At 37.0% G+C, this 26,035-nt stretch overlaps 1 protein-coding gene across 10 annotated transcripts in view; it reads right to left on the minus strand.

The window, feature by feature from the left end:
* LOC137759541 (serine/threonine-protein phosphatase 2A catalytic subunit alpha isoform) overlaps positions 1-26,035 on the minus strand; it is a 133,296-nt gene that overhangs the window by 98,876 nt on the left and 8,385 nt on the right. For 9 of the 10 annotated variants that reach the window (XM_068535890.1, XM_068535894.1, XM_068535888.1 and 6 more), the window contains 2 exons: positions 19,078-19,256; positions 1,970-2,082 (listed from right to left, as the gene is read on the minus strand). In XM_068535890.1, the coding sequence (XP_068391991.1) occupies positions 1,970-2,082; positions 19,078-19,256 (292 nt within the window). Of the gene's footprint in view, positions 1-1,969; positions 2,083-18,120; positions 18,136-19,077; positions 19,257-26,035 lie in introns of those variants that run through there. The other variant, XM_068535895.1, reaches the window with a different exon arrangement.

Below are 26,035 nucleotides of genomic sequence, written 5' to 3' on the forward strand. Positions count from 1 at the left end.
TATGTAGTCTGCATTAAATTACTAAAAAGGGAGAGTAACAGTTAAGTTCTTTTAATTTTTTAAAGGTGAACAAGGAACTATCTGAATACAGCATAAAAAAAATGTGAGTTTCCCCAGTAATCTATTGATAGTACATAGGCAGTAGAAAATATAAAACCACATGTGCATATTCTTTTCCCAAAATACAAGACATATTATATAATGCCATCAGAAAAGGCACATTCAAACTTTTACATATTTCTATAAGGGTATATAAATGGTTTAACTAGCAAGTGTTCATCAGCAAAGCCTTACTCAAAACAGCTAAAATACTAAAATTATATAGAAATAGGAATCCTGCAAAGAAGAAACAAGGCTATAGAGTAGTAGTAGAATGGAAAGAACTATAAATAGGAGTGGAGAGAGCTAAGTTCTAGCACTAGTTCTGCTATAACTAATTCTGTGACCTTGGGCAAATCTTCCTTTTCTGTGCCTTGGTCTCCTCATTTGTAAAATAACAGAACTGATCCCACCATCTCTAGAGGTCCTTCTAACATTAATCTCATAACCAGAACTTTAAAGATGACAGAAAAAAGTATGATGTTTTAAGGCTCTGAACTGTATCTTTAATCAATATTTACCCAGATTCACAGTTTTTATAGTTGTTCACAGTACCTTTCTCATGATCCTGTAATTACATGTTTATGTATAGCTTCCTCACCACAGAAAAGGCTCCTCAAGCTCCTCATTCAGAGGTATATATATATATAAAATCCTTGAAACTCCATGAGCAATGCTAACCATGAAAATGTTTTGGTAGTCAAAGCAGATCAGCTCTCTGCTTATCTACTGTGGTTTAAAAAAATTTTCTCAGTAAAAAATTGGTTTTCTATTTCCAAGCACTTTTATTTATTTATTACAAATTTATTTATTTATTTTGGCCGTGTTGGGTCTTCATTGCTGTACGTGGGCTTTCTCTAGTTGTGGCGAGTGGGGGCTACTCTTTGTTGCGGTGGACGGGCTTCTCATTGCGGTGGCTTCTCTTGTTGTGGAGCACGGGCCCTAGGTGTGTGGGCTTCAGTAGTTGTGGCGCCGGGGCTCAGTAGTTGTGGCTCATGGGCTCTAGAGCGCAGGCTCAGTAGTTGTGGTGCACGGGCTTAGTTGCTCCATGGCATGTGGGATCGTCCCAGATGAGGGCTCGAACCCGTGTCCCCTGCACTGGCAGGCGGATTCTTAACCACTGTGCCAACAGGGAAGTCCTCCAAGCACTTTTAAAAAGCATCAAAATCAACTCTATTACTTAAAAGTCCTCTTTGAAAGAAGCAAATATTTGTAGAAGCCAAAATTTTAAAACAACTTTCAGACAAACTGAAGTAGGTTCCTATTTTACTATTTTTCTTAGTATCAACCATCAAAACATGGCATAGCTATTTGCATCCAGGCAAAGAAAAATATTATTTGCAGAAACAGAGGAGAGGGACTTCCCTGGTGGTGCAGTGGTTAAGAATCCGCCTGCCAATGCAGGGGACATGGGTTCAATCCCTGGTCCGGGAAGATCCCACACACCACGGAGCAACTAAGCCAGTGCACCACAACTACTGAGCCTGTGCTCTAGAGCCCGTGTGCCACAACTACTGAAGCCCATGCATCTAGAGCCCATGCTCCACAACAAGAGAAGCCACCGCAATGAGAAGCTCGAGCACCACCATGAAGAGCAGCCCCCACTCGCCACAACTAGAGAAAGCCTGCGTGCAGCAACAAAGACCCAACGCAGCCAAAAATAAATACATAAATAAATTTATATTAAGAAAAAAAAAAAAAGGAGAATTTTCTACCTTTTTTATCAGCCCAAAGCATCCATCTACTCCCATCTATCAAAAAAATACGCTTCCCTGTTCTTATAAAGAAAACACTAAATTTGAAAATCAAGCAGAATTGATCTGGAAACACTTATTTGAGGCATTTAACAGTATATTTCAGTAATACCTACCTACTTTTAAAACAATTTTATGAAGTAAATCCAAATCAGAGCTGCTAGGAAGATAGGGATTTCCAGTGGCCATCTCAATAATCATACAGCCCAAAGCCCAGATATCCACAGGTCTGAAACAGACAAGAATAAATCACTTTTCCTGGAAAAATATATAAAACATCTCTTCTGAAAAAACTTTTTTTTTTTTTTTTTTTGGCTGCACTGTGAGGCTTGCGGGATCTTAGTTCCCCATCCAGGGATCGAACCCATGCCCCCTGCAGTGCAAGTGCAGAGTCTTAACCACTGGATCACCAGGGAATTCCCTAAAAAAGAACTTTTAAAATAAAGTTAAGGCTAAAGAAAACAGAATGGTTAAGTGGTATCATTTATCAATTTTCACTACAATATCATATAGCAACTTTAGGATATATATTAAATATTATCATGTTTTATTAGTAACTTAAATAGTTTATATTTAAATTGCATGAGAAGCCATGTAGCAGTCCCAAATAATTAATTATAATTCTAAAATTGTTTGAAATACTTATATAAGGGCATTATGATAAATGGTTTATGACATAGAATAGCTGAATACTACAATCATCTTGTGCTTAGAAAGTAAAAATTAAAAATCTTAAATATTTTACCGGGCTTCCCTGGTGGCGCAGTGGTTGAGAGTCTGCCTGCCAATGCAGGGGACACGGGTTCGCGCCCTGGTCTGGGAGGATCCCACATGCCGCGGAGCGACTGGGCCCGTGAGCCACAATTACTGAGCCTGCGCGTCTGGAGCCTGTGCTCCGCAACAAGAGAGGCCGCGACAGTGAGAGGCCCACGCACCGCGATGAAGAATGGCCCCCACTTGCCGCAACTGGAGGAAGCCCTCGCACAGAAACGAAGACCCAACACAGCCATAAATAAATAAATAAATAAAATATTAAAAAAAAAAAAAAAAAAAAAAAAAAGTTTAAAAAAAAAAAAAAAAAAAAAAATATTTTACCACTTACTTTCATTTATTTATCTTAATGAATTGTGAGTCATCCATAATTCAAGCTTTTTTTCCCACATAATCAGTTTTTTAAATAGATAAAAAGATGCCCAAACTCACATTCAGAAGAAGTTATAAATAAACACTATAATGAGATCTATTTTTCATTGATCCAACTGATAAAAATTATAAAATTTGATAACTGCTATGTTGGTGAGGCTATGGAAAATGAATACTCACATGTACTGCTCTGGGAGTATAAATTTAAACAACTTCTTTGGAGGAAAATTGGCAAAAGCTACTAAAATTTTAAATGTACATATTTTTGACTAAACACCTTTATTCTTAAGAACTTATCCAAAGATCTACTCACACATGTGCACAAAGATAAATTATAAGAGAATTTCACTGCAGCACTGTTTGTAGTAGAAAGATTGGGAACAACCTAGACATCCATCAGTACGGGAATAGCTATGTAAGTTTTTGTACAACCACACAATGAAATATTACTCGGTTGTTAAAAAGAATAAGGTAGGTCTATCTGCATGTGTTAATATAAAGTGATCTCTGAGATAAACTCTCAAGTGAAAAAAGCAAGGTTCATTAAAGAAATCAGAGGAGATGTAAACATAATAAATGGAGAGACATTCTATGTTCATGGATAGGAAAACTCAATATTGTCAAGATGTCAGTTCTTCCCAACTTGATCTATAGATTCAACGCAATCCCAATCAAAATCCAATTTGGAGGGGACTTCCTTGGTGGTGCAGTGGTTAAGAATCCACCTGCCAATGCAGAGGACACGGGTTCGAGTCCTGGTCCGGGAAGATCCCACATGCCGTGGAGCAACTAAGCCCGTGCACCACAACTACTGAGCCTGCGCTCTACAGCACGCAAGCCACAACTACTGAAGCCTGCGTGCCTGGAGCCCGTGCTCCACAACAAGAGAAGCCACTGCAATAAGAAGCCCACGCACTGCAACAAAGAGTAGCCCCCGCTCGCCGCAACTAGAGAAAGCCTGCGTGCAGCAATGAAGACCCAACGCAGCCAAAAATAAATAAATACATTTATTTCAAAAATTCCAATTTGAATATCAATAAATTGATTCTAAAGTTTATATGGAAAGGCAATAGAACCAGAAAAGCCAACATGATGTTGAACAAGGACAAAGTCAGAAGAAAGACACTATCTGACTTCAAAACGTACTATAAAGCTACAGTATGTGAGACAGTGTGATATTGGTGAAAAAACAGACAAAAAGATCAAGAGAACAGTATAGAGTGCCCAGAAATAGACTCACAGAAATATGCTCAACTGATCTTTGACAAAGGAGCAAAGGCAATTCAGGAAAGAAAGTCCTTCTAATAAGTGATACTGGAACAACTAGAAATCCATATGCAAGAAGAAATGAACCTAGACATAGAGCTTATGCTTTTCACAAAAATTAACTCAAAATGGATCACAGACCTAAATGTAATATGCAAAACTATAAACTTCTAGACAATAATATAGGAGAAAATCTAGATGACCCTGGGTTTGGTGATGAGTTTTTAGATACAATACTAAAAGCATAATCCACAAAAGAAAAAATGGCTAAGAAGTACATTATTAAAATTTAAAACTTTTGCTCTGTGAAAGACACTGTTAAGAAACTGAAAAGAGAAGCCACAGAGTTGGAGAAAATATTTTCAAAACCCATAACTGATAAATGAACTGCATCCAAAATATACAACTCAAATAAAACTCAATAATAAGAAAACAATCAGGGACTTCCCTGGTGGCACAGTGAATAAGACTCCACACTCCCAATGCAGGGGGCCCGGGTTCGATCCCTGGTCAGGGAACTAGATCCCACATGCATGCCGCAACTAAGAGTTTGCATGGCACAGCTAAGGAGCCCACATGCTGCAATTAAGGAGCTGCTGAGCCACAACTAAGGAGCTGGTGAGCTGCAACTAAGGAGCCTACTTGCCGCAACTAAGACCCTGTGCAACCAAATAAATAAAGAAAAAAGAAAACAATCAAATTAAAAATTGGGCAAAATATCTGAACAGACACCTCACCAAAGAAGATATACACATGGCAAATAAGCATATGAAAAGATGTTCAACATCATATGTCATCAGGGAACTGTAAATTAAAACAATAATTAGACAGATACCACCAAACACCTATTAGAATGGCTAAAATCTAAAACACTGACAATACCAAATGCTGGTAAGGACGTGGAGCAACAGAACTCTCATTCATTGCTGTTGGGAATGCAAAATGATACAGCCACTTTGGAAGACAGTTTGACAGCTTCTAACAAAGCCAAACATAGTCTTACCATACAATCCAGCAAAAACTGCACTCCTTGGTATTTAGCCAAATGAGTTGAAAAGCTTATGTCCACAAAAAACCTGCAGATGAATGCTCATAGCAGCTTTATCCATAAGTGCCAAAACTTGAAAGCAGGTAAGATATCTTTCATCAGGTGAATGGATAAACAAACTGTCAGACATACATATGATGGACTATTAAGTGATTACAAAGAAATGAGCTATCAAGCCATAAAAAATATGAAGGAACCTTAAATACACATTGCTAAGTGAAAGAAGCCGTCTTAAAAGGTTGCATAATGTATGACTCCAATTATACAACAGTCCGGAAAAGGCAAGTGTATAGAGAGATTTAAAAGATCAGTGGTTGCCAGGGGTTCAGGGAAAAGGAGGGAAAGATAAAATAGTAGAGCACAGAGGATTTTTTGGGCTGTGAAACTATTCTGTATGATACCATAATGGTAGATACATGACATTATACATTTGTCAAGACCCACAGGAAACACAACACAAAGACTGAGTATTAATATAAACTATGGACTTTAATTAATGATAATGTATAAATATTGGTTTATCAACTCTAACAAATGTACCAAACTAATGTTAGATGTTAATAATAGGGAAACTGTGCTGTGCGGGTGGGGGTAGAGGGGATATAGGGAAACCCTGTACTTTCTGTTCAATTTTTCTATACACCTAAAACTGCTCTAAAAAAGTAAAGTATATTAATTTAAAAAATTAAAAGAGAGGAAAAAAAACCAAGATTCTATACAATATATATAGTATGTTCCTATTTCTGTTTAAAAGGAAGGAGATGTGTGTCTGTGTGTATTGCTAGATAATGATTTTAAGGAACAAGTGACTTAACTGTGGTGTATACAATTTGTTAAGTCCACATTACAACAAAAACTGGATAATAGGAACTTAAAAGCTTGCTTACTTCACAAGTTTTAAGAACTTACAGCAGAAACTAACACAACATTGTAAAGCAGTTATACTCCAATAAGAAAAAAAGAAAAGAAAAAAAAGAACTTAATAGAAATTTATAAGTTTTAGTGAGAAACAGTAAAATTAAGACCAACTTATTGCCTTCAAAGTTTTAAGTAAAGTATTTTTAGGCACTCTCCCTACAGTATGAAATTCCTACTCACCTCCTCCACTTCTAACAGAGGCACTAAAAACACTCCTACACAAATAAGTTCACTTTTTCCCAGCTTGTTCTGAACTTTCACAGTTCAGTTTGGTAAGGTAAGGCATTATCTGCAGAATTGTAAAGAATTATCTAGGCAGGTCTCTCAAAGAGCAATAGGAGACAAAATACATATAATTGATTGTCACTGCAGTGCTAATCTTAACGGGCTCCCCCATTATCTGAAGTATGAATAAGTCCTAGGATAACATGCAGGAATAAGAGGAGGATTAAAAAGAATCACATGGGGGAAGAACTTGGAGATCTGCTGACCTACTCTCCAGTGAAACTGCTGAAAATTATGAAAAAAAACCCCACAATAATTAAAACCTCTAGAAATAGTCCTAAGGGCAAACAGTGGGGGAAGGACTTGGAGATCTGCTGACCTACTCTCCAGTGAAACTGGTGAAAATTATGAAAAAACCCCCACAATAATTAAAACCTCTAGAAATAGTCCTAAGGGCAAACAGCAAATGAAGAAACACCTATTCAAGAAAATCTATGAAGGGACTTCCCTGGTGGCACAGTGGTTAAGACTCCAAGCTCCCAATGCAGGGGGCCCAGGTTCAATCCCTGGTCAGGGAACTAGATCCCACATGCATGCTGCAACTAAGAGTTCACATGCCCAACTAAGGAGCTGGCGAGCCGCAACTAAGGAACCCAAGTGCCACAACTAAAACCTGGCGCAACCTAATTAATTAATTAATTATTTAAAAAAAAGAAAATCTATGAAAATTTGTTTAAAAAGATGAGTCTGTGGTATTTGAATCAAGACCACTCTCTCCCTCCTCCACTCTAGCTCAGTAAGGCAAAGACACTACCCTACACAGTTCCAGCCAAGAACTTCAGGCTTCCTTTTTCCCTAGCTCCCAGTCAGAGGGCTTTATTCCCAAGAGGAAAACTTCAGTATTTCTCATATTTTCCCCAGTTACCTGTTCCTGAGGCTAAGTCCTGGGTGAGTGTGGAGAAAAACTTCAAAACAGCAAGAGAAAAATAATTCATCACTTACAGAGGAATCTCCTTAAGATTAACAGTTGACTTCCCAATAAAAACAATCTAGGCCAGGGACTTCCCTGGTGGTCCACTGGGTAAGACTCCACACTCCCAGTGCAGGGGGTCTGGGTTCAATCCCTGGCGGGGAACTAGACCCTGCATGCATGCTGCAACTAAGAGTTTATATGATGCAACCAAGGGTCCACATGCCGCAACTAAGGAGATCCCTCATGCTGCAACTAAGACCCAGCACAGCCAAAATAGATAAATAAAAATAAATAATAAATAAATATAAAAAAAAAATTTAGGCCAGAAGGCAGTGGTACAACATATTCAAACTGCTCGAAGAAAAAATTATTAACTAAAAATCCTATATCCAGCAAAGTTATCTTTTAAAAATGAAGGTGAAATAAAGACTTCCCCAGATAAACAAAAACTAAGAGAATTTGTTACCAGCATGCCTGCATAACAGGAAATACTAAAGGAAGTTCTTCAGGCTAAAAACAAGTGACTCCAGACAGTAATTCAAGTCCACACAGAAAACAATGAGCCCAGGTAAAGGTACTTATGTTATTATAAAAGACTGTACATTACTTAACCATAAAAAAGAATGAAATTTTGCCATTTGCGACAACATGGATGGACCTAGACGGTATTATGCTAAGTGAAATAATTCAGGGGCTTCCCTGGTGGCGCAGTGGTTGAGAATCTGCCTGCCAATGCAGGGGACACGGGTTCGAGCCCTGGTCTGGGAAGATCCCACATGCCGCGGAGCAACTAAGCCCGTGCGCCACAACTACTGAGCCTGCGCGTCTGGAGCCTGTGCTCCGCAACAAGAGAGGCCGCGATAGTGAGAGGCCCGCGCACCGCGATGAAGAGTGGCCCCCGCTTGCCACAACTAGAGAAAGCCCACGCACAGAAACGAAGACCCAACACAGCCAAAAATGAATAAATAAATAAATAAAGAAGCTTTCATTAAAAAAAAAAAAATTCAGACAGAGAAAGACAAATACTGTATGATATCGCTTATATGTGGATTTTAAAAAACAAGACAAATGAACAAACATAGCAAAACAGAAACAGAATTATATATAGAGAACAAACATGTGGTTGCCAGAGGGGAAGTGGGTGGGGGAAGAGAGAACTAGGTGAGGGGGATTAAAAGGTACAAACTTCCAGTTACAAAATAAATGCGCCAAAGGGATGAAACGTACAGTATGGTGAACATAGTCAGTAACTATGTAATATTTTTGTATGATACATATCATAACTAAACTTATCATGGTGATTATCTGAAATGTATAGAAATATCAAATCACATAGGGTTATAGGTCAATTACATTGGGTTGGCCAAAAAGTTCGTTCGGGTTTTTCTGTAAGATGAAATACCCGAACGAACTTTTGGGCCAACCCAATACTTTAAAAACAAACAAACTCATAGAAAACGAGATTAGATTTGTGGTTACAACAGAGGCAGGGGGATGTGGGGGGAGGGGAAAATGGATGAAGGTAGTCAAAAGGTATAAACTTCCAGATATAAGATAAATAAGTACAAGGGATAATGATAAATATAATTAACACTGTTGTATGTTACATATGAAAGTTGTAAGAGAGTAAATCTTAATTCTCATCACACAGAAAAATTATTTTCTATTTCCTTAATTTTGTATCTATGTGAGATGATAGATGTTTACTAAACTTACTGTGATAATCATTTCATGATGTATGTAAGTCAAATCATTATGCTGTATACCTTAAACTTATATAGTGCTGTACGTCGATTACATCTCAATAAAACCGGAAGAAAAAAAGACAGTATAAATTCCTATTTTTCTCTTTTATTCTCTTGATTTATTTTAAAAGCAATTGCATAAAATACTATGCATATAGTATACTGTTGGGCCTGTAACATATAGAAATGTAATATATGTGTAACATTATTTGCCAATAACAGCAAAAGGGAGGTAAGAGAGAGCAAAACTGTTTTGGCTAAGGAAATTACTATAGATTATAAAGTAATAATTACAACAAGGTATTTTTGGGTTTGTAAAATTAATAAATTATTATACACAGCAAAAATACCACAAAAAGACAGAAAAGGGAATAAAGCTATATAGGAGTAAGTTTTCTATGTATATATCACTGGAATTAAGCTAATATAAATTTGAAGCTGATTATGATAATTTAAGGTGTACATAATAAACATTAGAGCCACCACTAAACAAATCCCCAAAAACTAGAGAAAAAAAAATCATTAAAGAAATTGAATTGAGGGACTTCCCTGGCGGTCCAGTGGGTAAGACTCCACGCTTCCAATGCAGGGGGCACAGATTCGAACCCTGGTCGGGGAACTAAGATTCCCACATGCCGCACAGCATGGCCAAGAAAAAAAAAGAAAGAAATTGAACTGATACATTACAAGATATTCACTTAATGAAAAAGGAAAGCAGTAAAATAAGAACAGAGGAACAAAAAAGACATGAGACACAAATAAAGAAATAAAGCAGGTGTATGGACTTCCCTAGTGGCACAGTGGTTAAGAATCCGCCTGCCAATGCAGGGGACACGGGTTCGAGCCCTCATCTGGGAACATCCCACATGCCGTGGAGCAACAAAGCCTGTGCACCGCAACTACTGAGCCTGTGCTCTAGACCCGCAAGCCACAACTACTGAGCCCACGTGCCACAACTACTGAAGCCCGCGTGCCTAGAGCCTGTGCTCCACAACAAGAGAAGCCACCGCAATGAGAAGTCCATGCACCGCAACGAAGAGTAGCCCCCACTCACAACTAGAGAAAGCCCACGCACAGCAACGAAGACCCAACACAGCCAAAAATAAAATAAATAAATAAATAAATTTATTTTTTTTTTAAAAAGGATATATTAAAAAAAAAAAGCAGGTGTAAATCTAACTATATCACTAATAACATTAAATGCGAATAGATTCAACAATCTACTTAAAAGGCAGAGATTGTCAGCCTGAATTTCAAAAAAAACATAATTCAACTATATGCTGTTTACAGGAGACACATTTAATAAATTTTACACATTTATTCAAAGATACAAACATATTGAAAGTAAAAGGAATGAAAAAGCTACATCATGCAAACAACAACCACAAGAAAACTGGACAAAGTAGACTTCAAACAGAAAATGTTACTAGAGATAATGTTATAATGATAAAAGTGTCAATTCATCAGAAAGCTATAACAATTATAAACATGTTGAGAACAACTGGACAGATCAACAAGGAAACAGAAGACTTGAATAACACTATAAACCAGTTAGACCTAATAGACATCTATCGAATACTTCATCCAATAACAGAATATACATTTTCTCAAGTCGCATGGAACATTCACCAAGATAAGACTATATGGTAGGCCATAAACAAACCTCAGTAAATTTAAAAAGACAGAAATGATACAAAGTATATTCTCCTATCACAACAGAATACAATTTGATATAAGTAGTAGGAAAATTTGGGAAATGACACATTACTAAATAACAAATGTATCAAAGAAGAAATCAAAAGGGAAAACAGAAAATACTTTGAGATGAATGAAAATGAAGAAACAAAACAAAATTTAGGGTATGTAGGTAAAGCAGTGCTTAGAGAGAAATTTACAACTATAAATGCCTATATTAAGAATTAAGGGGCTTCCCTGGTGGTGCAGTGGTTGAGAGTCTGCCTGCCAATGCCGGGGACATGGGTTTGAGCCTTGGTCTGGGAGGGTCCCACATGCCGCAGAGCGGCTGGGCCCGTGAGCCACAATTACTGAGCCTGTGCTCTAGAACCCGCGAGCCACAACTACTGAAGCCTGTGCACCTAGAGCCTGTGCTCCTCAACAAGAGAGGCCGCGATAGTGAGAGGCCCGCGCACCGCGATGAAGAATGGCCCCCGCTTGCCACAACTAGAGAAAGCCCTCGCACAGAAACAAAGACCCAACACAGCCATAAATAAATTAAAAAAAAAAAAAAAAAAGAATTAAGACAGACAACACACCTATCCCTATCTGCACAGCAGCACTATATACAATAGCCAAGACATGGAAACAACTTAAATGTCCATTGACAGATGAATGGATAAAGATGTGGTGTATATATATATATATATATATATATATATATATATATATACACACAATGGAATACTACTCAGCCGTAAAAAAGAATGAAATAATGCCATTTGCAGCAACACGGATGGACCTAGAGATTATCACACTAGTGAAGTAAGTTAGAAAGAGAAAGACAGACACCACATGACATCACTTATATGTGGAATCTAAAATACGACATAAATCAACTTACCTATGAAACAGAAACAGAAACAGACTCACAGATATAGAGAACAGACTTGTGGCTGCCAAAGGGACTGGGGGGTGGAGGAGGGATGGATTGGGAGTTTGGGATGAGCAGATGCAAACTATTATATATAGAATGGATAAACAACAAGGTGGTACTGTATAGCTCAGGGAACTATATTCAATATTCTGTAATAAACCATAATAGAAAATAATACGAAAAAGAATATATGTCCATGTATCAATATAACTGAATCACTCTGCTGTACAGCAGAAATTAACACAACATTGTAAATCAAATACCCTTCAATAAAATTAATTTTTTTAAAAAAGAATTAAGACAGATATCAAATCTACGACCTAACCTTCCATCATAAGACACTGGAAAAAGCAGAGCAAACTAAAACTACAGCAACCAGAAGGAAGGAAAACATTAGATCAGATCAGAGTGAAAACTAATGTAACAGAATTTTTTAAAATAGAGAAAATCAATGAAACCAAAAGCTGGTTTTCTGTAAAAATCAACAGAATCGACATTTAGCTAGAATGACTAAGAAAAAAAGAGTGAAGACTCAAATTACTGGAATCAGAAATGAAAGAAGTAACACGACTACCAACCTTACAAACATAAAAAGTACTATCAAAAAATACAATGAACAGGGACTTCCCTGGTGGCACAGTGGTTAAGACTCTGAGCTCCCAATGCAGGGGGCCTGGGTTCGATCCCTGGTCAGGGAACTAGATCCCACATGCATGCCCCAGCTAAGAGTTTACATGCCACAACTAAGGAGCCTGTGAGTCTCAACTAAGGAGTCTACCTGCTGCAACTAAGACATGGTGCAACCAAATAAATAAATAAATAAATAAATAAAATATTTTAAAAATACAATGAATAACTGTATACCAACAAATCAGAGAATTCAGATTAAAGGATAGTTTCTGAGAAAAACACAAACTACTGAAATTGGTTCAGAAAGAAGTCAACAGGTACTTCCTTGGTGGCCCACTGGTTAAGACTCCACGCTTCCACTGCAAGGGGCACGAGTGTGGTCCCTGGTTGGGGAACTAAGATCCCACATGCTGTGTGGCACAGTCAGAAAAAAAAAAGAAAAGAAAGAAAAAAAATAGACAATCTAAATAAACCTACAGCAAGTGAAAATTTTGAATTAGTAATCAAAAAACTACACACAAAGGAAAGCCCAGGCCCAGAGGGCTTCACTACTGAATTCCACCAAACATTTAAAGAAGATGATCATGTGAATTCTTCACAAACTCTTTCAAAAAATAGAAGAGGTATAAACAGTTCCCAACTCCTTTTTAGAAACCAGTATTATCCCGATACCAAAATCAGACAAAAACATCACTAGAAAAGAAAACTACACACCAATATCTTTTACACATATGGACACAAAAATTCTCAACAAAATACTAGCAAACTGAATCTAGCAACATATAAAAAGAATTATACACCATGATTAAGTGGGATTTATCCCAGGAACACAGGTTAGCTCAACATGGAAAAATCAATTAATGTAATACATTATATCAATAAATTAAAAAACAAAAATTCACATGATCATCTCAGCAGGTGCAGAAAAAGTATTTGACCAATACCCTTTCATGATAAAAACCCTCAATAAACTAGGAATTAAAAGGAAACTTTGTCAACACAATAAAGGGTACCTATGAAAAAACCACAGCTAACATCATACTTAATAGTGAAAAGATGGGGAGTTTTTCTCCTAAGATTTGGAATAAGACAAGGATGTCTGCTCTTACCACTTCCATTCAACATTGTGCTGGAGGTTCTGGTCAAAGAAATTAGGCAGGAAAAAGAAATGGAAGGCATCCAGACCAGAAAAGAAGTAAAATTATCTCTACCCACAGATAACATGATCTTTTATACAGAAAGTATAAATCCACTAAACAATTATTAGAACTAATAAGTTCAGCAAGGTTGCAAGATACAAGATCAATATACAAAAATCCCTTGAATTTTTTTACACTTGCAATGAACAATCTGAAAATGAAATTAAGAAAATTTGATTCACAATAGCATCAAAAAGAATAAAATACTGGGACTCCCCTGGCGGTCCAGTGGTTAAGACTCTGCACTTCCACTGCACGGGGTGTGGGTTCGATGCCTGGTCAGGGAACTAAGATCACACATGCCACGCTGTGTGGCCAAAAAATAAAAAAAAAAAATTAAAAATTAAAAAAATAAAAGAATAAAATACTTAGGAATAAATTTAACAAAATAAATGTAAAATGTAACAAATGGAACCTAATTAAACTCAAAAGCTTTTGCCTAGCAAAGGAAACCATAAACAAAACAAAAAGACAACCCACAGAATGAGAGAAAATATTTGCAAATGATGCAACCGACAAGGGATTAGTCTCCAAAATTTATAAACAGCTCATGCAGCTCAATACCAAAAAAACAAAAAACCCAATCAGAAAATGGGTGGAAGACCTAAAGAGACATTTCTCCAAAGAAGACATACAGATAGCCAACAGGCACATGAAAAGATGCTCAACATCATTAATTATTAGAGAAATGCACATCAAAACTACAATGAGATATCACCTCACACCAGTCAGAATGGCCATCATCAAAAAGTCGACAAACATAAATGCTGGAGAGGGTGTGGAGAAAAGGGAACCCTCCTACACTATTAGTGGGAATGTAAATTGGTAAAGCCACTATGGAGAACAGTATCGAGGTTCCTTAAAAAACTAAAAATAGAGCTACCATATGATCCAACAATCCCACTCTTGGGCATACATCCGGAGAAAAACATGGTTTGAAAGGATACATGCACCCCAATGTTCATTGCAGCACTGTTTACAATAGCCAAGACATGGAAGCAACCTAAATGTCTATCAACAGATGAATGGATAAAGAAGATATGGTACATATATACAGTGGAATATTACTCAGCCATTAAAAAGAATGAAATAATGCCATTTGCAGCAACATGGATGGACCTGGATATTATCATACTAAGTGAAGTAAATCAGACAGAGAAAGACAAATATCATGATATCACGTATATGCGGAATCTAAAAAAAATGGTACTATTGAACTTACCTACAAAACAGACTCACAGGCTAAGAGAAGGAACTTATGGTTACCAGGTGGAAGGGCAGTGGGGAGGGATAGATTGGGAGTTTGGGATTGACATGTACACACTGCTATATTTAAAATAAAATGCCTTACCATGAAAAAAATGTAAAATGTATGTGCTAAAAGCTATAAAACATTGTTGAAAGAAATTAAAGATCTGAAAACATCTTATGTTCACAGATGAGCAGACTTAACATTAAGATGGCAATATTCTCCAAACTGATTTATAGATATGCAATCCCTATCAGAATCCTAGCTGTCTTATTGGCCAAAAAAAACCCCAAAATTGATAAATCTGATCCTAAAATTCACATGGAATTGCAAGGGTCCCATAACAGCCAAAACAATCTTAAAAAAGAACAAAGTTGCAGCACTCACACTTCCTGATTTCAAACTAGCTACAAAGCAATGGTAATCAAGACAGTGTGGTTCTAGAACAAGGATAGAGATACAGATCAATGGAACAGAATCAGAAGTCCATAAATAAACCATCTGATTTTCATCAAGGGTGCCAAGACCATTTAATAGGGGAAAGAAATCATCTCTCCAACAAATGGTGCTGGAACAAATGGCTAAACACATGCAAAAGAATGAAGTTAATTAAATTAACTTCATTTAAATTAACTTCATTAAATTAATTATATTAACTTCACATTTAATTAAAAATTAACTCAAAAAAGATGAAAGACTTAAATGTAAGAACTAGAAGTATAAACCTCTTAAAACAAAACAGAGGGGTAAATCTTCACAACCTTGGATTTGGCAAAGGATTCTTAAATATGACACCAAAAGCATAGGCAACAAATGGAAAAAACAGATAGAATGGACTTCATCAAAATAAAAAATTTTGTGTAACAAAAGACACCATTAAGAAAATGAAGAGACTACTTCAGAGTGAGAGAAAATACTCGCAAATATATACCTGATAAGGAATTTGTATCTAGAGTATATGAAGAATTCTTACAATTTAATAATAAAAGCCAATATAATTTAAAAATGGGCTATGGATCTGAACAGACATTTCTCTAAGGAAGATATATAAATGGCCAATAAGCACATAAAAGATCAACAATGAAGTTCAACAATCATTAGTCATCAAGGAAATGCAAATTAAACCCATAATGAGATACCACTTCACACCCATTAGGATAACCAGAATCCAAAAGTCAGATACTAACAAGTCTTGGTGAGGATGTGGAGAAATTTGTAACCCTCATACTCTGCTGGTGGGAAAGTAAAATGATGCAGACACTTTGAAAAACAGTCCAGCATTTCCTTAAAAAACTCGACATGGAGTTACCATATGACCCACAATTTCAAATCCTAGGTACATACCCAAAAGAAATAAAGACACATGTCCACAGTAAAATGTGTATACAAATGTTCACAGCAGTATTATTCATAATAGCCAAAAAGTAGAAACAATCAAAATGTCCATCAACTAATGAATGGGTAAATAAAATGTAGTATACCCATAAAATGGATATTATACAGCCAAAAAAGATAAAGTACCAATACATGCTGCAACACAGATGAATCTTGAAAACAATATGTTAAGTGAGATAAATCAGTCCCAAAGGACCAAATATTGCATAATTCCACTTATATGAAATGTCCAGAGTAGGCAAATCCAGAGAAAATGAAAGTAGATTGGTGGTTGCCTAGGCCTGGAAGGGTTGGGAGGAAATGGGGAGTGACTTCTAATGAGCACAGGATTTCTTTTTGGGGTGATGAAAATGTTCTAAAATTGAATGTGGTAATGGTCGCACGACTCTGTAAATATACTAAAAACCACTGAATTGTACACTTTAAATCTGTCAATTGTATGGTATGTGAATCATATCTTTAAAAGAGCTGTCATTAAAAAAGGCTAAACTAAGTAGATATACTTTGGCGTAATAAAACTATTAAAAATGCAAGAAACTGATTATAATAAGAGTCAAGGGACTTCCCTGGAGGCGCAGTGGTTAAGAATCTGCCTGCCAAGGCAGGGGACACAGGTTTGAGCCCTGGTCCGGGAAGATCTCACATGCCGTGGAGCAATGAAGCCCGTGTGCCACAACTACTGAGCCTGCGCTCTAGAGCCCGTGAGCCACAACTACTGAGCCCATGCGCCTAGAGCTCGTGCTCTGCAACAAGAGAAGCCACTGCAATGAGAAGCCCATGCACTGCAACGAAGAGTAGCGCCCGCTCACTGCAACTAGAGAAAGCCCGCGCACAGCCATGAAGGACCCAACGCAGCCAAAAATAAATAAATAAATCTATTAAAAAAAAAGTCAATATCATGTTACTTTTGAGGTTGGAAAGAGTATTGTAAGTGGAATAGGGCACATAGAGGGTTTTCTGGGGTAGCCTGCAAAATTCTATTTTTCCATCTGGTGATGGAAGTATACATTTGTTGTGTGAGCTTTTCTTGTATCTGTGTTTTATTCTACATGTTTTAAAATGTAAAGATGTTAAAATTTAACATGTTTTAAAAACTCACTAGCAAATTTATTTCAAACTCAATGTGAAGCCTTGCATTAGAATCCAAACTGACTATATACAAGGCATCAATTTTGGCTCTCTAGAATACAAGAGATTACACCTATCCTCAAGGAATTTATCTTTCAGCAAGAATATTTTAAAAAGAGGTAGATAGAACTAGGCCATATTAAATATTAACTGGTACAAAATTTACATATAATGTACAACAGGATTTAGAGGAGGATATGATTTGGGGGCAAGGGATAGGAATAAGGGGGTACATCAGGAAAGGAATTTAAGTAAAATATCACAAACAGAGGGTAAAACTAGGAGAGATCTTACAGAGGCTACATTGATTGAGCATTTACTTTATTTTCATTTTTCTCATTCATTAAATCATTTAATCCGCACAAGAAACCTATGAAGCTGGTTCCATTATTATTTCCATTGTACAGATAAAGTAACTGAGGCACAGAGGTGGTCTGCATATGGTATCAGTGATAAGTGCAGTCGAAAACATACCCTGGATAGACTTTGGGTAAATTAGTTTACTTTTCTTAGTAAACTTACTCACTTTCTTACTTTCTTAGTGTCTTACTCACTACCTGTCTTAGTGTCGTCTTATTTGAAATGGGGATAAAATACTAGCACCTTCATCAGAGGGTTGTTGTGAAAATTAGATAATTTAATGCATGTAAAGCATTTAGAACAGTTTCTAGCTTTAAAATAAGTACTTATTGATATTAGATTTTTTAAAAAATAAATTAATTTTTTTATTTATTTACTTATTTACGGCTGCATTGGGTCTGTTGCTGCGCGTGGGCTTTCTCTCTAGTTGCGGTGAGCGAGGGCTACTCTTCATTGCCGTGCACGGGCTTCTCATGGCGGTGGCTTCTCTTGTTGCAGAGCACGGGCTCTAGGAGTGCGGGCTTCAGTAGTTGTGGCATGCGGGCTCAGTAGTTGTGGCTCGCAGGGTCTAGAGCACAGGCTTGGTAGTTGTGGTGCACGGGCTTAGTTGCTCCGCGGCATGTTGGATCTTCCCGGACCAGGGCTTGAACCCGTGTCCCCTGTATTGGCAGGCGGATTCTTAACCACTGCACCACCAGGGAAGCCCCTATGTTAGATATTATTATAATAACAGAACAGTGGTTTCTAGGAAAAGCATGTGAGAATTATCCCCACTCCCATTTCTTGTATTCAGTTGTACAACTTGGTCCCTTTGTTCTTCAAGATTCAGTATTTATTAGATTGTTGTTTCCTATACTGTTTCTACTGTTTCACAATAGACTGAGACCTTTCTACTTTTTGAGGCATCTAGAACAGTACAATTTAAAAATTATTTGCCAGTCTGCAAAGATTGTGCCATATTCAAGAAGCAGGAAATCTGGCAGATCCTGTGGTAACACTGGCAGAGTACAGTAAATGTAGAGCCTACAGATAAGCAGGGGAGGCAACTCTGTTAAGGGTGTGGCACAGCTTAAAGCAAGCATGGATACAGCCTGAGGGGTGACTGCATAGGTCTTCTGGGGCTGGGGCCACTCAGCCCCAGAGGGCAAGCGTGGTAACGTCAATAGCAGCAGGGCAGGTGCCTAGGGTCTCTCTGCTCTATTTTGGTGTGTCCCTTTTCTAGCCCAAACCCAGATGCAGAAGGCAGAGGGTGTCAGTAGTATGGGTGACAGATACACCAAGGGAAAAAAAGAGACGGCTAGGAAAGGCCAGGCAGGATTCCCAAATATACTTACTTTCCATAAGATGTATCTTTTAATACTAATTCTGGAGCTCTATACCAGCGTGTGGCCACATAGTCCGTATAAATGTCTCCAGGAGCTGCTAGCGTTCGTGCAAAACCAAAATCACAGAGTTTAGTAATTCCTGACTGGGATACTAAAATATTCTCAGGTTTTATATCTCGATGAATGATCTAAAAACAAACAGAAGATGCAATAGATTAAAATGAGGTTTCATTATCTAGAAAATCTCTCAACAATTACATAGAGAAAATCTAGCTAATTAAGACAGTAAAGCTATTTTCTTACCAAATGCAGATGATTAACTACACAATGCAAAAGCTAAATAGTTATATACTTTCAGTTCTTGCCCCATCCATCACCTCCAAACAAAGCCAAGAAAACAGACATAATACTGAAAAGATAAATCACATTCCTAAAAGGAAAAGTAATTAAAAGAACTTAATGGAAAAAGTTTAACTTTCTTTTAACCCCATGTCACACTCCAAGTACTGCCCTTTCTCTCATTTCCTTCACAGCTAAACTTCTCAAAGACATCATTTTTACTCAGTCTTCACTTTGACCACTCATTCACTCCTCAAGGTAATGCAACCTGTCTTCTGCTCCCACATTCAAACTGCCCTAGCCAAAGTCATCAACAGCCTCGTTGCTACATCCAACACACACCCCTCAATACATATCTTACTGGGTATCTTAGTGTAAAAGATATCAACCACTCCTCCATTCCTGACTTCTGGGACCTAAAGTTCCCCAGTCTCCTCCTATGGCAGTTCCTTTTTCTCTATCTGTCCGTAAATGTAGGGTTCTGGTCTTAGGCTTCTCTTCTCTTACATCTTGTTTCCTGCACAATCTCAACTACTTTTTTTTTTTTTTTTTTAGCACTTTCTTCACTTGGTTATGGGAACACCATATTCTTTTGGGCTTCTTCCCATCTATTGGCTGTTCCATCTCAATCTCACCTACTATTACAGCCTTAGTAACTATCCATAAACTGACGACTTCCGTATTTCTATCTTTCCTGGTTTCCACAAGGAATGGAAGTCCACAAGAAGTCCCACAGGGCTGAACCACACATCCCCACAAACTCAGCAAATCCAAAACTAAACGCATCATCTTTTCTCCCAAACTCATTTGTTCTCAACAGTCCTTTAGCTCAGTAAATGGAACCAACATTGATCCCATGGCTCAAGCCAGAAATCAAGGCACTTTTCTCCCTCAGGTTCCATACTCTCTCAACCTGTCTACTTCTCTCCCTAGTTCAAGTTCCCTCAGTTCTCTCATCAAAATTACTAGCTTACCAAATGGTCTCCCTGAATTCACTCTAATCCCCTCCAATCCATTGTCCACAGTGAAATCACAGTACTATTTTAAAGTCACATGTATGATTATGTCACTCCTTCAAGGATTCCCTACCCCACAGGACAAATTTGAAGCTACGTAAAATGGCTGGTAAGGCCTTATAGGATTTGGTCTCTGCTCACATTCTCAATGTCCCTTCGCTAGCCTATTGAATATTAGCTTCCCAATTTTCCAGGTTTGTGTCATCATTTTTTGCATTTGCTGATGCTGTTCTAACCGCCTAGAACACTTTGCTTGGCCAACTATTTCCTCAGGTCTCAGCTGAGATGTTTCTATTAGATGTTCCTTCTATATGTCCTCACATTATTCTGCACTTCCCCCTTCACAGCATTTGTCATGCTTTATTAATAATTGCCTATTTACTTTTTTGTCACTCCCATTAGACTGTAAGTTCCATGAGGGCAAGATGTATGTCTGTTTTGTTCAGGCTATATCTCCAGGGCCCAGTACAATGCCTAAAACAAAGAAGGCATTTAAAACCTTTATCAAATGTATTAAGCATATTCTCATCACCAGAAAAGTATCATGACACGAGTGAAAATATCTTGGTGACAGAAATCTGGGATCTTTCCTTTTTTATACAACTTGCTGCTATAAGCCTTTGGGGTTGGCTCTTGTTCTGCCTCACTCTTCCTCCTAAATGGCCAAATAATTAATTTAGGGTAATGAGTCACCTTAAAGGAGACATCTATAAAACTATATTAGTCCTTTTTTACTTCTACAACTTTTACTGAGTGACTACTATATGCCAGGCACTATACCAAGATCTGAGGATATAACATGAGCAAAAATAGACACGGAAAAGCACGTTAAGATACCACTTCACACGTTCTGCCTACTACACATTCATCACCCTCCTCCTCAGTGCTCTAAACATGGGGGAGAAAGATTCACTCAGCTGATGTCCTAATGTTCTCACTCGTTTTAACAACTAACACCATGACTACATGGCAGAACTCTATCCTTGAGAATCAAGCACTCTCTGAATCCCAACTTTTAAAATTCTGTGTTTTGACAACATCCTCCTTGGTCTTCCACAATCACTGAGACCTCTATAAACACAGTATTTCTTTCTATGTGTTTAGATCTTCTTTAATTTCTCTCATCAATATTTAATAGTTTTCAATGTATAGGTCTTATATATCTTTTGTCAGATTTTCTCTAAGTATTTTATATTTTTGATGCTGTTACAATGGTATTTTTAATTTCAATTTCTGATTGTTTGTTGCTAATACACAGAAATACAATTAATTTCAGTATATTGATCTTGTATCCTACAACCTTGATAAACTTACAAGTTAGTTCTCTTAACTTTGTTGTAGATTCCATAGAATTTCCTACATAGATGATCATGTCATCTGTGAATAAAGACAGTTTTACTACTCAAAAAAAAAAAAAAGATACCACTTCACACCCACTGGAATAGCTATGATCAAAAGACAATAACGGGAGGATGCAGAAAAACTGGAATACATTGTTGATGGGGATGTAAAATGGTACCACCACTTTGGAAGAAGTTTGGTAGTTTCTTTAAAAAGTTGAAACATAAACTAACCATGTGATGCAGTAGTATTCTTAGCTTGTCCTATTTCTATTCCTCTCTCCACAGCTCCTGGTAGCTTTGTAAACCAACAGCCCCCAAAATCATGGTGAAAACTAGCAGCCTAGCAGCCACCAGAGGAAGTAGAATAGGGTTGTATCTCCTCCAAAGCCCCATTCCCAGGTAATAGTCATTATTTGACATGTCTGGCAGATCACTGGAAAATCGCACTAGAAGTCTTGTCTTTACTGACCTAACTCAGGGCTGGCCCAAGCAATCAGCCTTCTTAGCAGCCACTATATAACATTATAGCCACCTGAGGAAGCTATAACAGGACAAACAACAAGCTGACCAAAATACTTAATTAAAAAGAAAGGCTGTTTAGAATGGATAAACAACAAGGTCCTAATGTATAGCACAGGGAATATCCTGCGTGATAAACCATAATGGAAAAGAATATAAAAAAGCATGTCTCTATGTGTATAACTGCGTCACTTTGCTGCACAGCAGAGATTGCCACAACATTGTAAATCTACTATACTTCAATTAAAAAAAAAAAAGGCTGCAGTTGAAAGGTATTATAGTATAAAGTTTAAGAGCACAAATTGTGGTGAGACTAACAGGTTCAAATCCCTACTTTACCCCTTGATATTGTGAGAGTGGGGCAAGATTCATAAACATGGCTTCTTCATCTATAAACGGGGGTGAAATAAATATAATTTCCTAGTGTGGTTTTGAAGAATATGCCATTACGTATGCCTTAATATATGTAAAACACTGAAAACATTTAAAATAGTGCCTCATGTGTGCTGCCATAAAAATGTTGATTACTATTATGATTCTTCTGTAAAAAAGAATTGAAGACGTTCTCTGTATTCTGACATGGTGTGACCTCCAAGATATAATGTTAAGTTAAAACAAAATATGCGTGTAAAACAAGAGAAAAGAAAGAAAGAAAAGAAAGAAAAGAAAGGAAAGAAAGAAAGAAAGAAAGAAAGAAAGAAAGAAAGAAAGAAAGAAAGAAAGAAAGAAAGAAAGAAAGAAAGAGAGAAAGGCTGGGAGTGAGATGTCCATAAAGGGTTTGAAAAGTTCCAAAATATTCCTGAGAATCATGAAGGGTACATGCACAGCTGTGCACACACCCAGGAAAGACCTGAGATTGTCCCTAAGCTCTCAAGACTGGCAGACTTTAAGGTTCTACACAAGCAGGAAGGTAAGGCTAAGGCAGGGTTGTAAACTGCCTGCCTGAACATTGAAGACATGGCCCAACACAGAGAAAGAGCCCTCAGTAAATATGGCTGAGAGATTTATTGGTTTCAAGAATTGAAGGAAATTTCTGTCCAAACCTTAGCTGACCACTAAACTAACTGAGCAGAGATTTTAGTGGTCACACATGACAACGAATTCAGACTTCACAGAATTAGTTCAGCAAAGTAACTAAACAAATAGCAACAATTACAAACCCTGAGAGATGGGAAATTCTGACTTCCAGAGTTACCACATATTATTTTAAATGTCCAGTTTTCAACAAAAAATTACAAATGTCCAAAAAAAATCCCCCCAAATAGGTGTGCAAAGAAACAAATATGGCCATGCACAGGAGAAAAAAAAAAGCAGTCAATAAGAAGCTTTCCCTGAAGAAGCCCAAACATTGAAGCCACTAGACAAAGACTATAATTGGCTATTTTAAATATGTTCAAGGTTAAAGGAAACCATGTCTAAAGAACTAAAGAAAAGTATGAACACGTCTCACCAAATAAAGGATATCAATAAAGAGAAAGAAATGATTTTTTAAAAAACCACTATCGAGAAGGCAAAAAGGCAATCCACAGAATGGGAGAAAATATTTGCAAATCATGTATCTGATAAGGATCTAGTATCCAAAATACAGAAAACACAACTCGACAATAGAAAGACAAATAACCCAATTTAAATATGGGCAAAGGACTTGAAAAGACATTTCTTCAAAGAAGATATACAAATATAAACTTGCCTATTCTGGACTTTTCATTTAAATGGAATTTATACTTATGTCTTTTGCATTTTGACTTTTTTCACTCAACATAATGTTCTCAAGGTTCACTCATTTTGTAGCACGTTATCAGTACTTCATTCCTTTTTGTGGTTGAATAAATCCGACTGTAGGGTTGTACCCCATTTTGTTTATCCATTCGTCAGCTAATATACATTTGAGCTGTTTCCACTTTTTGGCTACTTTGAATAATGCTGTTATGAACATTCCTGGGCAGGTTTCTATGTGAACATATATTATCAGTTCTCTTGGGTAGATACCTAGGAGTAAATGTGCTGGGTCATATGGTAATTCTATGCTTAACTTTTTGAGGAACTGCCAAGCTGTTTTCCATAGCAGCTGCACCATTTTACATTACCACCAGCAGTGTATGAGGGTTCCAATTTCTCTGCTTCCTTGCCAGCATTCATTCTTGTCTGTTTTTTAAATTACAGCTAGACTACTGGGTGTGAAATGGTATCTCACTGTGATTTTGATATGCATTACCATAATGACGCAGGATATTGAGCATCATTTCATGTGCTATCAGCCATTTTTATATCTTCTTTGGAGAAATGTCTATTGAGTCCTTTGCCCATTTTTAAATTGGGTTGTCTTTTTATGTTGAATTGTATTTTATATATCCTGGATACTAGTTGCTTATCAGATATATGATTTGCAAATATTTTCTCCCATTGTGTGAACTGTCTTTTTACTTTCTTGATAGTGTCCTCTGATGCACAAAGTTTTTAATTTTGATGAAGTCCAATTTGTCTTTTTCTTTGATTGCTTTTGATGCATTAATACATGATCACACAGATTTACACCTATGTTTTCTTCTGAGTTTTCTAGTTTTAGCTCTTATGTTTAGGTTTTTGATCCATTTCAACTTAATTTTTGTATATGGTGTGAACTATCAGACTTTGGATTCAGTGAGTTTAATTCTCCTTTATTTTGCAGTGAAATGCTCCAAAACTACATAGAACTCCATATTACAATGATTTATAATAACTCTGCTCCATGTACTTGAATATTTTTGTTTAATTTTTTTTTTTTTTTTTTTCCGCTGCACCATGCAGCTTGTGGCATCTTAGTTCCCCGACCAGGAATTGAACCCTGGCCTTTGGCAGTGAAAGAGAGTTCTAACCACTGGACCACCAGGGAATTCCCCTTGAATTTTTTTGGCTATTGATTCATTTTCTTTGTTAGTTTTAAGATCATTTATATGTTTTTCCATTTTGATTCCATTAAGGCATTTTTGTTTGTTTTAGTGAACTATCGTTGACTTACAATATTGTGTTAGTTTCAGATGTACAGCAAAGTGATTCAGTTACATACTTTTTTTTCCATACTATTTTCCATTATAGGTTACTACAAGTTATTGAATATAGTTCCCTGTGCTATACAGTAAATCTTTGTTGTTTATCTATTTTACGTATAGTAGTTTATCTGTCAATCCCACACTCCCAATTTATCCCTCCCTCCCTTTCCCCTTTGGTAACCACAGTATGTTTTCTACGTCTGTGAGCCTGTTTCTGTTTTGTATATAGATTCATTAGTATTACTTTTTAGATCCCACACATAAGTGATATCATATATTTGTCTTTCTCAGACTTATTTAACTTAGTATGATATTCTCTAGGTCCATCCATGTTGCTGCAAATGGCAATACCTCATCCTTTTTATGGCTTAATAATATGATATATATCTATTTAGATATATATATATCATCTTCCTAAACCAATCATCTGCTCATAGACACTTGGGTTGTTTCCCTATGTGCTTGAATTTAAACACCCATATAAGTTCAAAATTGTTACTTTAGTTTTTCCTCCCTTTGAAGTTTTCTACTCTCAGTGTAGCCCATACTGGTGTCTCCCATTATTCAAGAAATATTTTTAAAGTCTACTACAGGCAAGACACTATAGGGATACAGATAACATATAACTATTCCTGACTCCTTATCTGCACTATTTAATGAGCACTTAAAACACACCTAGTGTTAAACACTACTACCTAATTTGATCTTTATAAAAAATCTG

The sequence above is a fragment of the Eschrichtius robustus genome, chromosome 2 (assembly GCF_028021215.1).
Source record: "Eschrichtius robustus isolate mEscRob2 chromosome 2, mEscRob2.pri, whole genome shotgun sequence".
Classification (NCBI taxonomy): domain Eukaryota; kingdom Metazoa; phylum Chordata; class Mammalia; order Artiodactyla; family Eschrichtiidae; genus Eschrichtius; species Eschrichtius robustus.